The 15,112-nt window shown below is 45.0% G+C and overlaps 1 protein-coding gene and 1 pseudogene across 1 annotated transcript; both read right to left on the bottom strand.

Annotated features, from left to right (window-relative positions):
• Positions 1-1,721: 1,721 nt before the first annotated feature.
• Positions 1,722-11,748, bottom strand: LOC133746845 (protein SLFN14). The gene is made up of 4 exons (XM_062175089.1): positions 10,695-11,748; positions 6,305-6,433; positions 4,730-5,444; positions 1,722-2,571 (listed from the first exon to the last, which is right to left on the bottom strand). Exons 1-4 carry the CDS (start codon positions 11,746-11,748, stop codon positions 1,722-1,724), a joined length of 2,748 nt encoding a protein of 915 aa, XP_062031073.1.
• A 2,764-nt stretch (positions 11,749-14,512) lies between these two features.
• LOC133747444 (U2 spliceosomal RNA) lies at positions 14,513-14,679 on the bottom strand (annotated as a pseudogene).
• Between the last annotated feature and the right edge of the window lie 433 nt (positions 14,680-15,112).

The following is a 15,112-nucleotide window of genomic DNA, read 5'->3' as shown; positions in this document are numbered from 1 at the left end:
CTCCTTGGCATGAATAAAGTTAAAAACAGTGTGGAAATGGGAGTCTTTCCCAAGAAACTTAAAAATCCTTATCATGAAAGATTGTATTGGAGAGCACAGGATTTGCTCAGCTGTTTTGGGAGCTAAGAGAAAGGAAACTTTGGTTTCATTTCTAACAAAAGCAGATATAATAAGTTATTACTTAGATTTTTGCAAGAACAGAACAATTCTGGCACAATTTGAAATGAGTTTGGAGCTATCCATCAAGATAGTTTCTAAAACTATAGAGTGGCCCAAGAAGAGCGACTGAGAGTTTAATTTAGGGGACCAGTGGGGGCTTCACTGAGGAGGTGGGCATTTGAACAAAGCCTTGATTGGTGGAGTAAGGATGTCAAAGGTGGAAGAAAGCACAGGAAAGGGCTTAAAGCCTGAGAAGAAGGCACAGGCAGAGGCCAGGAACCAGGATTGGGTATTGGCAGTGTAGGTGGTCGAGTTGCCATCCAGGCTTCCTGTGAGCTCTGAGAGTTTGATTATAAAATTAACATCAGCTCATAGCGAGGAGATCAGAGATGTGCAAAGGCCCCTTAAAGACCCAGACGATTTTCCAGGGCAGCAGCAGGGTGCAGACTAGCTGAGTGTATTAACCTAAGTAGAGAATGGGTATGGCTAAATATGTCTGTGTGTTTGGGAGCAAATGGGAAGATCAACCTGGAAACTTTAGAAGTCAGGAGAGAAAGGATTTTATCTGAGGCAGAGAATGTCAGACTGTTGCAATATCTATACAATAAAGTTGCAATTATCTCTGAGATAAGGATATTTCCATCACAAGGACTAGATTGGTCAGGTCACCTTTAGCTTTCTAAATTTGCTTTAGCTCATAAACCTTACTGCCTAGTCCTTGTGATGGAAATATCATTTTGGAGATGATTACAATCTTATTTTATAGATTTTGCAGTAGTCTAATGTAGCCTGAAGACTCCTTGCATTTGAATCAGAGTCCCAGCAGTTCTTACTGCAAGAGTATGCTCACAGAATTGGCTTCCTATGGGACTATTCATGCATTGACCAGCAAAAGCACTAGCCCACTCGTTATTGCAGTCCACACTGTACGTTAGCAGAGTGGCATTTTCATTCATACACTGGTCTTTTGTGATCTTGCTTCACATAAAATCACCCCCAAGAGACTGGTCTATACTTGGTATAAAGAAGATACCAAGTTCTGGACCCATAACATCCAATTACAAAGTGCCAGCCAAGGTGCTGCCATTGAGACACACAAAGTAACTAGCCTGAAGGGTACCCTACGACCACTCGTAAAGTAGGCCAATGAGCTACACAGAAACAGTAGGAAATGGAGAAATGATAAAGGATGTGGTTAGGAGATTACATCAGGGTATACCACGGGAAGCCTTGAAAGTTGGTTTGGTTTGAAGGCTGTCGAGACTCACTGATAGTGCATTAGCAGCGGGTTTCATAAAATCAGTTCTCTGATTGACAGGCTGAAAGTTCGAGTGGACTAGAAAAAACTAGAGGCCAGAAACCAGTGATAAGTCTGTTGTAATCATACAGAGTAGAGAAGTGCTCTAGGAGAACAGGAGGCAGCCCCGTAGAGTCAGTCCCAAGAGACATTTCTGTGGCCCCAGGCATTAGGGATGTGCTTTGATTTCCTTACTTGCAATAGTAAAAAGGAGTAGTTGCCACTTGTCTGGGAGAAGGGGCTTTGTGCTTTCTGGCCTCCTGTATTATTTAAAATAATTTTCAGAAACATGCCCCCTTTCATAAAGCAGATAGAGGTGTCTAATGGCTTTTGAGGCAAAGCAGAGCTGGTGGAATTGCTCTGACAGGAGCTGCTCTGGACTAAGTCCAAACACAATGTTCCTATGTAGGCCTGAAAACTGCTGCACACTGTCTAAAATGACGTGTTCGCCCTGAACACCAGCAGCCTGGCTGAACACCACCTCGGTTGCTCTGTGGGTCTCAGTTAATTCCATCGCCCTTAGCAGTGCAAGCTTATAGCGTGCTCTGTCCTCCTCTCTCCTGCACAGAATTGCTACATCTTTGGGGAGATAGCCACACTGGAACAAGGCGTGACATCTTTCCGCCACGTAATTCGCTATTTGTTCTACTGTCAGGTCCGCCTCTGTCTCACACACCCCGGGCAGAGCGTGTGTACACAGTGCCTCCCCGTAGGCGGCTTCCCTGAACAGTGCCAACGTGTGTGGAGACATGTTGGAGGGAGGGTTCTCTGTGATCCTCTTCATTGCTGCTTTCATGACCTTTGCTATTTCTCGAGCACAGTGGATCCCACTGGTGATTGTTTTTCGAGGAAACTGAGCAGATGGAGGAGGGAGGCCATTGACATCTGAGTGACGGACTTGGAAAGGGTCCAGAAAAATCCAGAGAATCCCATGGTGAAGGTCTTCATTTCCAGCCCCTCTCACTCTTGGATGGGTGATGCTCCTGGCCTTTGAGTACCAATCTCCGTATTTACTGCAGAAATTCTCAGTCTCGTCCATCACTATGTGCTTAATCTTTGGAAACTCCCCTTGCATGAAGGTTTTCCGGGTCACAGCCAGGCAGGCGGTTTGATGGCTATAAGGGTGAAAGAGAGAACAGTTTCAGGTGTGTATACACAGAGAAAACCAGCATGTATTATTGTCTGCATTAGACTGAGGGGCCAATTCTCTTCTGCAGCTGAGTCATCGATTCTGTGGTGTGAATACCAAAAACATTGCCCCGCTTCTAGGTTACCTGAGGACAGAATGCGTGACTTTACACCATACTCTTTGGGGTTATGTTGTTAAATCTGCACGTGACATTTTCTACGTGAACCCAGGTAGGAGACTTTGTTTTTTTTATTTTTTTTCTATCACTAGTCCATTTCAGCTGCTTGACAATCCTTGAAGACAAGCTTTTTGAAGGAAATCTCAAGTGTAACTTAGAGTTGTTATTACCATTTCTTTCCTTTCTGTCCCTTTTAGAACTGGAGAGCAATCACCTAGTGGCATATTGCATGTGAAAGAGGAAGGTGCCTCTAACATAAATCCTATTTTTCCACATACTTGTGGCCCCAAACCAGAAACTTCTTTAGGTTTTGGTAAGGGGAACATCAAAGGATTACTGAGTTCCATGACATGTCAGGTAGGGTAACAAATGTATGGGGTTCTGCCTCTTTTAGCTCAGTTTTTCCTTATAGTGCATTGTAGCAAATCTGATTGTTTCTTGCCTTCTCTAATTTGGATCCAAGTAGTATCACTCATTCCCATAGAGTCTCTGATTTCCTACTCACAGTTCCTGGGTTTTACTCTCTATGCCTTGTGTAATAACTATTTATGTTCTTCCTTTCTAGTTTGGAATGCATGTACTCTTACGAGCACTAAGTCTATCACTCTCCCCTTAGGGGTTCAATAGGTACTTGTTGAATTAGCCTTTTGACTAATTTATTATTAATTAGCCTTTTGATTATTTTTAGCTTACCTGTAAAGCTTACTAAAGAACACAGTCCTTAACATGACTGATAGGCTCCTTCATCATCTGGCGTCTGCCTCCTTTTTCACATCACCACCTTCCATACGCTGGCACTCCCTCACTTCTCTAGTCACATCTACAATTCTGGCTCTGTACCCTTTTTTTCTTTTTTTTTCAAGATTTTATTTATTTATTTTTAAGGTAGAGTTACAGACAGTGAGAGGGAGAGACAGACTCCCCAGATGGCCAGGAACCAGGTGCTTCCTCCTGGTCTCCCATGCAGGTGCAGGAGCCCAAGGACTTGGACCATCCTCCACTGCCCTCCTGGGCCACAGCAGAGAGCTGGATTGGAAGAGGGACAGCCGGGACTAGAACCGGTGCCTATATGGGATGCCAGTGCCGCAGGCAGAGGATTAACCCACTGTGCCACCGAGCCGGCCCCTGGCTCTGTACCTTTGAATTGCTGCCCCCTTTGCCTAAAAACTCTTCCTGTTTTATTCACTTCTGGTGACTTCTTAAGGGTGTGCCGGGGGGTCTCCTTCACCAGGGAATATTTGGTTGACCACCATGCAGCCTCATTTAAGATAAACATATCTCTATTATTAAACTATTTACACAACATTCACATTTTTATTTTTTTAATATGTTCTCCCCCAACACTACACGTAGCACAGTGTCTCGCATATAAACGATGCTGAAAAAGATCTGCTGGATAAATAAACAGACCAACAAAGTCAAAATGAATTTGCCAAAGTATATAGCAACCTATTAATTTTACTAAATTGAAAACTAGAGATTTAAACCAGAATTAGACTGGCATGTTTTCTAAAATTATTGATGCAGAGCAAGTCAAACAAATGAAAATATCTTATAAACAAAATCAAATTGTGTTTAAAGTTCCTACTAACTACTGAGTCTAGTTAGCTGAAATAGCCTGATTTTAAAACACCAAGTGTTAAGTAAAAAATACATTTCAAGCATAATGGGTTCACTTATTTCTGCTTTTCTTACATTTAAGGCTACTGATTGTGGGAAAAATTGTTTCTTGTTCTACAAATTGAAGGTTTTGTCTGCTTGGTTTATTTCTAAGTTTAAGCTTGACCATTGTGGAGTATCCATTCGCCAACTCCCTGATCACTTGGAAACATGTATATAGTCTGGGCTCTTGCATCTATGAAGCTAAGGCTTTTGTAAAATTTCAAAATAAAAACAGAAATTACTCTTGTGACACTGTAGAAGAAGACCAAACACACATTACATGTTTAGTTGGTAGAACTCTTACATCACAAAATCCCTTAGGAAGTCACTTTCGCAAACATACAGGATCTCTTTTGGTTTGCAGTGGAACAAGTCCCTAATTTTCTCCAAGATCTTTATGGCTAGTGCAGTCTTCCTGGTTCCTGGAAAGCAGTGGATGAACAATTCCCGGGTCTCCTGCAGGCTCTGGGAAAGCACCTCACACTGCTCAGCTATAAGCAGGTTGAAAAATTCACAGCCCAGCTGGTCGCTCAGGAGGGATCTAGAACACAGCGAGACCACCACAAGGGCCTGCAACAAGTCTTCCATGTCATCCTCAGTAGCAAGCTGGTAGGACTGGGGGTAGTGCACAGAGCCATCCCCAGGTCCACACCACGTGCCGGCCAGCTGAATCAGCCTAGGGATGATACCCACTTTCCCTGGGTAGCCGCCAACACTTTGCAGTTTCTGCTTTAAATGAAAAGCCACGTTCCATGCATATTCACGTCCTCCAGCCCAGCTGGGGTCTGTCAGGACTGTATAGAGTACCAAGGGGCTATGAAGTGCTATTAGGAGAGCATCGCACAGGACTTTGTCCTCTTTCCTCAAGCCAACATCAGCAGCCCAGCTCCTAGAAAATACCACGACCCCCTGAGAATAAGGATACGTCTGCGTCTTCATAAGGTCCTCCAGTCCTTTGTGATCTGAGAAGAGCTTCTTACAGAAGGATTCTGGCTTAAATTGGATTGTTTTCTGTGTCACTGGAAATTCAAGGAATACGATTAAGTTACCAAAACTGAATGTGTATGGTGAGGAGTCCTGCGACATTGCGGGGAGAGCTGATTCCATCCATGAACTACAGGCTTCCTGTTCTGCAAAGAGAGACTCCCTTGTCACAGTCCAGACCTGTGGCTAGAAGGCGTTCCAGCACAGGGCAAAGTTGTCAGGGAGGGGTCTTCACAGAACCGCCCCCACAGCATGCTCCCTCAACCCCGGTGGCCCATTAGTGCTGGAAGGCACTCCTGCCTGTTACGGACGTTTGGTGAACCCTGATGCTTTTGGGAAACTAAGAGATTTCCTTCAGAATAACGATGCTTAACAATTGCGTTCCCCTCTCCGACTCCCTGGACATTTGGCAATTGACACAACTTGAGAGGTGCTGCTGGCATCGAGCAGATAAAGGCCAGGAGTGCCGCTAAGCATCCTCTAACTCACAGGGCATTCTCGTCCCAACAGAAAGTGATCTGCCAAAATGTCACTAGTTGTGAGGTTAAGGAACCCTTAACTGATAGAGAAGGAGTCCAGGTCACCCCATGGCTCCTACTGCAATGAAAGCCAATGGACAGTTCTCTGATGGTGGAGACCTAAGGAATTCCCAGCATTCCCATATTTGGAGACTGAGAGCCACATGTGAGTGGAAGCCCCAAAGCACGTGAAGTACAGTGGGATTTGATGATGGGGAAACAAGAGCCAGACATATATATTATCTCAGGACTGCTATGTCTGATTAAATCCCACCTCTGACTTTCTGATGTAAGAAGACAGACTAATTGCTACCAATTCCTCTCAATTTAATTTTGGAAAACAAATAGTTTCTTCAGCTGCAATCAAGAGGGAATACCTGGAAACAAATGTCGTTGCAAAGCCCCCTTAAATTCCAGGACTTTTGTGGGACACACTGGGCTTCTGAAAGCAGACGAAGCTGACGACTTCAGGTGAGCATTGTAGTCTGTGACCAAACTGGAAGGAGCTAAACAATTACATAGAAAGTAGTTTCAGACAAAAGAAATAAATAAAAAGTAGAAATAACTCTTTCATTGCTCTTCCTGCTGGAGATATATGATATAGATAGTGCCTAGCTGCTGTCACATCTACTGTGCCTCAGTTTACCTGTCAGGGAATTTCTGCAAGGCTCATGCATATTCTAACTCACTGCATCATGTCCCCTCCCAATGAAAGGGGGAGACGATGCTCCCTAAGGCTCCATCCATCTGGAATAGTATGATTCTAGGTCATCTCTAAGGAGAAAGGGCTTCTTTTTTTATTTTTTATTTTATTTTATTTTTTTTTTTTGACAGGCAGAGTGGATAGTGAGAGAGAGAGACAGAGAGAAAGGTCTTCCTTTTTGCCGTTGGTTCACCCTCCAATGGCCGCTGCGGCCAGTGCATCGCGCTGATCCGAAGCCAGGAGCCAGGTGCTTCTCCTGGTCTCCCATGCAGGTGCAGGGCCCAAGGACTTGGGCCATCCTCCACTGCCTTCCCAGGCCATAGCAGAGAGCTGGCCTGGAAGAGGGGCAACCGGGATAGAATCTGGCGCCCCGACTGGAACTAGAACCCGGTGTGCCGGCGCCGCAAGGCGGAGGATTAGCCTGTTAAGCCACGGTGCCGGCCGAGAAAGGGCTTCTAGTAGGGGTCAGCAAAGGAATAGCATAATATTCTTTTTCAAAATGTATTTGAGGGGCTGGCGCTATGGTGCAGTAGGTTAATCCTCCACCTGCGGCACTGGCATCCCATATGGGCACTGGTTCTAGTACCGGCTGCTTCACTTCCGATCCAGCTCTCTGCTGTGGCCTGGGAAGATGGCCCAAGTGCTTGGGCCCCTGCATCTGCGTGGGAGACCAGAGGAGGCTTCTGGCTCCTGGCTTCAGATCGGCACAGCTCTGGCCAGTTGGGGAGTAAACCAGTGGATGGAAGACCTCTCTCTCTCTCTCTCTCTCTTTCTCTCACTGTAACTCTGCCTCTCAAACAAATAAATAAAATCTTAAAAGAAATGTATTTGAGAGACAGATAGAGCTCCCATCTGTACCTTTACTCTCCAAATGCTTGTAAAGGCCAGGACAAGGCCTACCTGAAGACAGGAGCCTGGAATTCAGCCCAGGTCTCCCACATGGTGGCAGGGACCCAACCACTCAGGCCATCATCTACTGCCTTCCATGGTCTGTATCAGCAAGAAACTGGAATCAGGAGTAAGGGCTAGGAACAGAAACCAGGCACCTCAATATGTGTTGAGAGCATCCCAACTCCTAAGCCAAACACTTGCCCCAAGCATAATATTGTTACGGGGCCAGTGCTGTGGTGTAGTGGGTAAAGCTGCCACCTGTGACGCTGGCATCTCATATGGGCACTGGTTTGTGTCACAACTGTACTACTTCCTAGCCAGCTCCCTGATAATGCACCTGAGAAAAGCAGCAGAAGATGGCCCAAGTGTTTGGGCTTCTGCCACCCAGGTGGGAGACCTGAATGAAGCTCTTGGCTCCTGGCTTCAGCCTGGCCCAGTCCTGGCTCTTGCGGCCATTTGGGGAGTGAACCAGCAGGTGGAAGCTCTCTCTCTCTCTAAATATGACTTTCAAATAAAAATAATATTAAACAAAAATAAATGTTATAGTTTTTAAAATCCCCATCCAAGGTTAGAATCAAAAGCAGTAGGATTGGGGCCAGCACTGTGGCATAGCAGGTAAGGCTGCAGCTTGCAATGCCAGCATCTCATATGGGCACCAGTTTGAGGCCCGGCTGTTCCTCTTCCAATCCAGCTCTCTGCTATGGCCTGGGAAAGCAGTGGAAGATGGCCCAAGTCCTTGGGCCCCTGCACCCGCATGGGAGACCCTGAAGAAGCTGCTGGCTCCTGTCTTTGGTGCATCTCCAGCCATTGCAGCCATCTAGGGAGTGAACCAGTGGGTGGGAGTCCTCTCTCTCCCTCTCTCTCTGCCTCTGCCTCTCTGTAACTCTGCCTTAAAAATGAATAAATAAATCAGGCCCGCGCCGCGGCTCACTAGGCTAATCCTCCGCCTTGCGGCGCCGGCACACCGGGTTCTAGTTCCAGTCGGGGCACCGATCCTGTCCCGGTTGCCCCCCTTCCAGGCCAGCTCTCTGCTGTGGCCAGGGAGTGCAGTGGAGGATGGCCCAAGTCCTTGGGCCCTGCACCCCATGGGAGACCAGGAGAAGCACCTGGCTCCTGCCATCGGATCGGCGCGGTGCGCCGGCCGCAGCGCGCCTACCGCGGCGGCCATTGGAGGGTGAACCAACGGCAAAAAGGAAGACCTTTCTCTCTGTCTCTCTCTCACTGTCCACTCTGCCTGTCAAAAAATAAAAATAAATAAATAAATCTTAAAAAAAAATAAACTGAAACAAGGAACCCACCTTTTTAGCCAATTCTAAAAACGCAGAAGCTATTAAAAAAAAAAAAAAAGCTGTAGGATCTCTAGTTTGAGGAGGCAGGACGAGGTTGGGGGAGAAATCTGAACAAATTTAGGACAAGAGAAAGAATAAACCAATAAAATTCTGTAACTGCTCAAGCCTTGATCCAAGCTTCTTATATCAATTTTGTACCATATTTATCATGAAGGCAAGCTGATAAGCTTAGTACAGCCTGTAAGTCCTATATGGATTGATTAGGAATCACCCAGGCTGACTCTGGACAAAACCGTGGGAGAAGTGAGAACACCGGGCATCCTCCCACCCACCCTTTCCCTGCCCTAGCAGCTAGCTCCTGTCTTATGTATTATTTCTTAAAGATTTTCTTGTTTATTTGAAAGTCAGAGTTAAAGAGAAGGAGAGAGACACAGAGAGAGACTAGCATTATCTCCTTTTGTATCACTTTTCCCCACTTGGTGTTGCCACAAAACCGGTGGTTTAAGGTGTCCACTTCTAATGTTACTGAAAGAATTCATATTTATCGAAAAAGTTTCCCTTGAAAGAACTGATGAAGAATTTGTTTTTTTAAAAAAGTGTTTGGGCCGGTGCCGTGGCTCAACAGGCTAATCCTCCGCCTTGTGGCGCCAGCACACCAGGTTCTAGTCCCGGTTGGGGTGCCAGATTCTATCCCGGTTGCCCCTCTTCCAGGCCAGCTCTCTGCTATAGCCCGGGAAGGCAATGGAGGATGGCCCAAGTGCTTGGGCTCTGCACCCGCATGGGAGACCAGGAGAAGCACCTGGCTCCTGGCTTCGGATCAGTGAGATGCACCGGCCGCAGTGGCCATTGGAGGGTGAACCAACGGCAAAAAGGAAGACCTTTCTCTCTGTCTCTTTCTCTCACTATCCACTCTGCCTGTCAAAAAAATTAATTAAAAAAATTTTTAAAAATGTTTATGTGTTCATTTGTTTGAAAGACAGGGTGATAGAGTAAGAGGGAGAGACAGAGAAGAGAGAGAGAAAGGTCCTCTGTCCACTGCTTCACTCCCAAATGGCTGCAATAGCCAGGTCTGGTCATAGCCAGGATCCAGGAGCCAGCAGCTCCATCATGGTCTCCCATGTTGGTGGCAGGAACCCATGTACTTGGGCCATCATCTACTACCTTCCCAGGCACATTAGCAGGAAGCTTGAGTGGAAGTGTTGAAGCCAGGTCTCCAACTGACACTCCATTATGGTATGTGGGTGATGTGTGGTAGCTTAACCCACTGTACCACAATGCTGGCCCCTGGAGAGTTATTCTTAAATCATGTTTCTTCGAGTATCTTCTTTAAAGTATTCCTATTTAGACTGAGAATATCAGCCTGCAATTTTTTTTTCAAGAGGTCTTTACAATGCATAAGAGTAAAATTTCACTACTTCATGGCTGATGCCATGTTATAACTTTCCCAAAATAGACTGAAATCCAAGCACTTCTACACTTTAAGAATTAAGATTCTTAGTCATTGGAACTAAAACTTTTAGAAAAAGAACTCCATAATGAGAAAGCATTTGTAAACAAAAACAGATTTATGTTTATAACTAAATTATATGCACAATATGCTTGGGTCCCTGCCACCCTCGTGGGAGACCTGGAGATGGAGTTCTTGACTCCTGGCTTCAGCCTGGCCCAGCCTTGGCTATTGAGGGAATTCGGGGAGTGAACTAGCAGGTGGAAGATTCATCCTCTCTCTCTCTCTCTCTCTCTCTCTCTCCCCCACTCTGCTTTAGAAAGAAAATGAAATTAAATAAATAAAAATTTAAAAGATACGCACAAATATCCACACACAGCAGAACGGCAGAGAGGGGATTGCTCTGTCCACTGGGCAATGACTTGCTCCCTCTTTACCTGATGGAATATCCAGCATCATGAGCACCCAGTGCTCAGCCGTTAACCTGGTGGCAGTGTTGTCCCTCATGACCCAGGAGTCTGGGGCCTCTGCAAACACTGCACAACAGAAGGGCTCCACTTGAACCACACAGACATAACCATACAGGACATCTTTTTGGTACACATTCAGGATTTTGGTAATGAAGTTAATCTTTGGCTTCTCATGGCAGAAGTGGAATGTAGGCAATTTTTCTATGCAGTTTTCTATTTCTTTTTTTAATAGGTCAGGGTTCACTTTTTCTTTCTTACACCCAAACACTTCTTTGCTCTTATCATCCACCCCAATAATTAGGTATCCTCCTTGGGTGTTGGCAAATGCGGAAACATAATGAGGCAGCATTTCTTTAATCCGAGGTACAACCTTTTTGGTGGTGAACCTTTTAAATTCAACATGTGTTGACTCAGTAAAGTTAAGTTTCTCCTTATACATGAGTCTGTCCTTTTTAAAAACTTCGGAAGCAAGCATCTTCATATGTTCCTCTTCCTGAAGGTTGCTGTTGAGAACCCTCGGAGGATGCAGCCTCTGTCTTCCTCTTTGGGCTGCGTGCTGTTTCTCTCTCAGAAGCTCCAGGGCGCTACTGGCACTCAGGTTGATAGCAGAAGTCACATCTCTTTGATACAAATTGGAGCGCAAGCTGCAAATCCTTAGAGAGAGGAGGCTGGAAACATCTGGGTTCCAGGACTTCACAAAAATCAAGAGCTTGTGCCCCTGCTGCATGTAGTCAAGGTATTTCTGTGAACCAGAAGGGAGGAGCTTTTGAAAAGAAGTTTCCAAATCATGCCCCAGCCCGTGGCATTGGTAACTGTAGTTTTTATCGTCAATCTCGGCTTTGATCACACCCCCACCAGAATTTAGCAGTGCACATGTGGCCTTGATGATATTCAGATTCTCAGTTCTTTTCAAACAGCTGTTGGTCATTTTCTTCCTATTCTCTTCTCCAAAAGTCACTCTGCCCACGTCTACTACAAACTCAGGATAGAGTGTTTCCATATCAGTCTTGGGAATCTCCATCTTAGCAGCCTCACTGTGGGTTCCTAAAAGGAATCAGGACAGAAATGTTGTTGAATTCCAGGGATGTCAATGTTTTATTGGGAGCTATCAGTGATCAGAAATACATTTTAACATTGGAAATTGCCAAATACCCTTTACTTTTTCAGCAAGAAAAAGCATAGATAAAACTGAATGCTATCATGGAAAAAAGATTGCTGAAAATTTCAGCCATTGACCACTTAAAATCAGAAGACACCAACAGTGAGCCCAGATGTAAAGTGAGTGGGTTGGCACAGGAGCCAAGGCAAGTCATTAGAGAAATTGAATTCAAAAGATGCCCCTGTTTATAATTCAAAGGGAAAGAAAGAAAGGAAGACAGCAGAGAACTAAGGAGTGTCGTTTTGAGTATATGTGTTGCAAAAGATCTTGCTATAAACAACAAAAATGGTATTAAAAGCTCTATTCTACTCTTGAAAGAAAACCAGTTGATACCAAATGCAGAAACGTTTTTAGCTCTTCACACATTCTAAATTCTAAAAGTACATGTCTTCACACACGAGAGTACTCCAAAAAGTTTGTGGGGAAAAAAAAAAAAAACAGAATTGAACGATAAGTTTATTTGGGTGCAAAACTTTTTTTTGAAGCCCACGGATAGTGTTTCCATAAAATGCATTTTCCCGTGACCTTTTGAAGACCCCTCGACGTAGGGGTCATGTGGGAGCAAAAGTTTTCCTTCCCCTCTAAGAGTTCTGCACTGGGCTGCAGGGGCCTCCGAGACTTGGATGAGAACTGATGTTCTTGAGGCACAATCATGAAACTGTGGTCAATTTTCCCTTTGCTTCATAGACCAGAGAATAAGCACCCTATCCTGAAATTTGGCCTCCAAAGCACTTCAGAGTTAGCTGTCAAACAAAATAGTTACTGACTCAAACCAAAATTACTCCTCTGGGGGAAGAGAGCCCATCTCTGCGTGACTGCACGGCACAGGGCACTGTGGACGTTGTCTGTGCTGACAGGGAGAGTGCAGGCATCCAGCCAGGCACAGGCTCTTGCACGCTGGCGGCTCTAGTTGCCTTCTCAGCACCGGCAAGCACATCAGAATCCACCTAAGGTACGGTGTTCCCGTTTCTCAGCCTCCCCAACTGGTGCGTGTAAACGTGGTATTTTATGGCTCCTTAGAGAAATTTCTAACATTTTGGTTATATCATAGAACCACAGAAGTGTTGAAAGGGACTTTAAAGATTTTCCAGTCTGATATTTATCCAATTCCCAAATCCCTTCCATAATATTCTTAACTTCCAACAAATTACTGTTCACCAACGGTTTGGGCATCTCCAGCGACTGGTAACACTTTATCTCTCCACGTGTGGAGTCCCTTTGATTTTCCCACAGCTCTGTTGAAATGACTTTCTTACTCTCATCTGCAGTTTGTTTCCCCATAACTTCCGTGAACAAAACCCCTGGAACAAACCTAATTGATTTTGCACTAACAGACCCTGTAGTCTCATCACTCCTGATGCTCACTGATATTACTTGGATGCTGATAACTCTGATAAAAAAATTTTTCCTGAGAGTCTATCTCCGCATGAATATTCTTACCACACTTCTCAGAACTTCTCACTCATTTTCCTTCACAACTTTCTCCTTAGCTACTCTAACTAGGCCCTTCGTTCTCTGAAACATAAGCTGCTCCTAAAATAAGATGAATGAGATTTTTTAAAAGTTTTTTTTACCTGATGCTCTTGTATTTCCTCTGGTGCTTCAGTTCCACATCTGGCTTTGGTCTGAGTGTTTGCCCTTCTATGACAGCCCTGTTGCCCTTTGATATCAGCTTGGGAGAAGCAGGAACTCTGCCAGAGTCCCCCAGTCTTCATAACATTCACCTCCTGAGGAAGGCTGATAAGGGCTCAAAGAGACTATGACAAGGCAGACTCGCAGGCCAGGGTCCAACCTCTGGGAGTGAGTAAGGTCGTTGCAATGGGAAAGCTCAGAGCTTTTCTAGTGAGCAGCCAGAGTCACACTTACTACGTCTGGGAGAATGAGCATCAGGCCCATACAACAGTCACTTCCTGGTTAATTTTGTTTACAAAGCTCTACATTAGTTTTTAATGAGAACTGTCCCGGGCCCAGTCTGAGCAATAGGAACTCATTTCATTGCATTCCAAATTGCTTGTTCTATTGCATTTTTTTCTTTTGTCTACTCTTTCACTCTGCAGTTTTTGCAGTCTTTAACGTAAGTCCCAGCCTAGAAAAATGCTCAGAGATAAGCAGCTGGCTCTCCCAGGGTGGGAGCATTATAGGTGATTGTTCATTTATTTTCCTTTCCTTTGTTTAACTGTTCTGTATTTAAAAAAAAAAAAAAAGGTCAACACCGACTGTTGTTTTTATAATAGAAAAAGTTAGTGGGGTGACTAGTTCACAGTAACCTGCTATATATTTTATCAAGAACCAGGAGACAAAAGCTTGAAGACTCCAAAAATAAAGAAATACTGAGCTGAAAATATTCACTACCCTGATTTGATCAGGACACATTGTACACCTGTATTGAAATATCACACTAAATTCCATAAATGTGTGCAATTATTATGTGTTCACCAAACATTTTTAAAAATCGGGGCAGCATTTGGCCTAGTGATGAGGATGCCACTTAGAATGCTCACACCTCACATCAGGAGGTACTTGGCTCCTAACTCCAACCTTCTGCAAATGCAAGCCTGGGGAAGCAGCCATGATGGCTTGTGGGTTTCTGCCACCCATGTTGGATTGAGTTTCTATGTCCCAGCTTGGGGCGTGGCCCAGCCCCAGCCATCACAGGCATTTGGAGAGTGAACCAGCAAATGGGAGCTTTATTTCTTTCTCTGTCACCCTCCAAATTAAAAAAAAAAAAAAAAAAAAAAGTGTTTTCAATACAATATTCTTCACTTGATCTTAGCCAAAAGGCTGAGAAGTGATCAATAAAATATTCTTAGGAAACAATTAATGGTAAAAATAAATAGATGGGGGACCAGCGCTGTGGCACAGCAGGTTAAATCCCTGGCCTGGGCCGGCACCATGATTCAATAGGCTAATCCTCTGCCTGCGGCGCCGGCACCCTGGGGTTCTAGTCTCTGTCGAGGTACCGGATTCTATTCCGGTTGCCCCTCTTCCAGTCCAGCTCTCTGCTGTTTCCCGGGAGTGCAGTGGAGGATGGCCCAGGTGCCTGGGCCCTGCACCTGCATGGGAGACCAGGAGAAGCACCTGGTTCCTGGCTTCGGATCAGCGGATCAGCGTAGCACTCTGGCCGCAACCACTTGGGGGGTAAACCAACAGAAAAAGGAAGACCTTTCTCTCTGTCTCTCTCTCTCTCTCTCTCACTGTCTAACTCTGCCTGTCTAAAAAATTAAAA

The sequence above is a fragment of the Lepus europaeus genome, chromosome 18, assembly GCF_033115175.1.
Source record: "Lepus europaeus isolate LE1 chromosome 18, mLepTim1.pri, whole genome shotgun sequence".
Taxonomy (NCBI): Eukaryota; Metazoa; Chordata; class Mammalia; order Lagomorpha; family Leporidae; genus Lepus; species Lepus europaeus.
The sequence above is the reverse complement of the archived record's forward strand: the minus strand, read 5'-3'. Positions and strand labels throughout refer to the sequence as shown.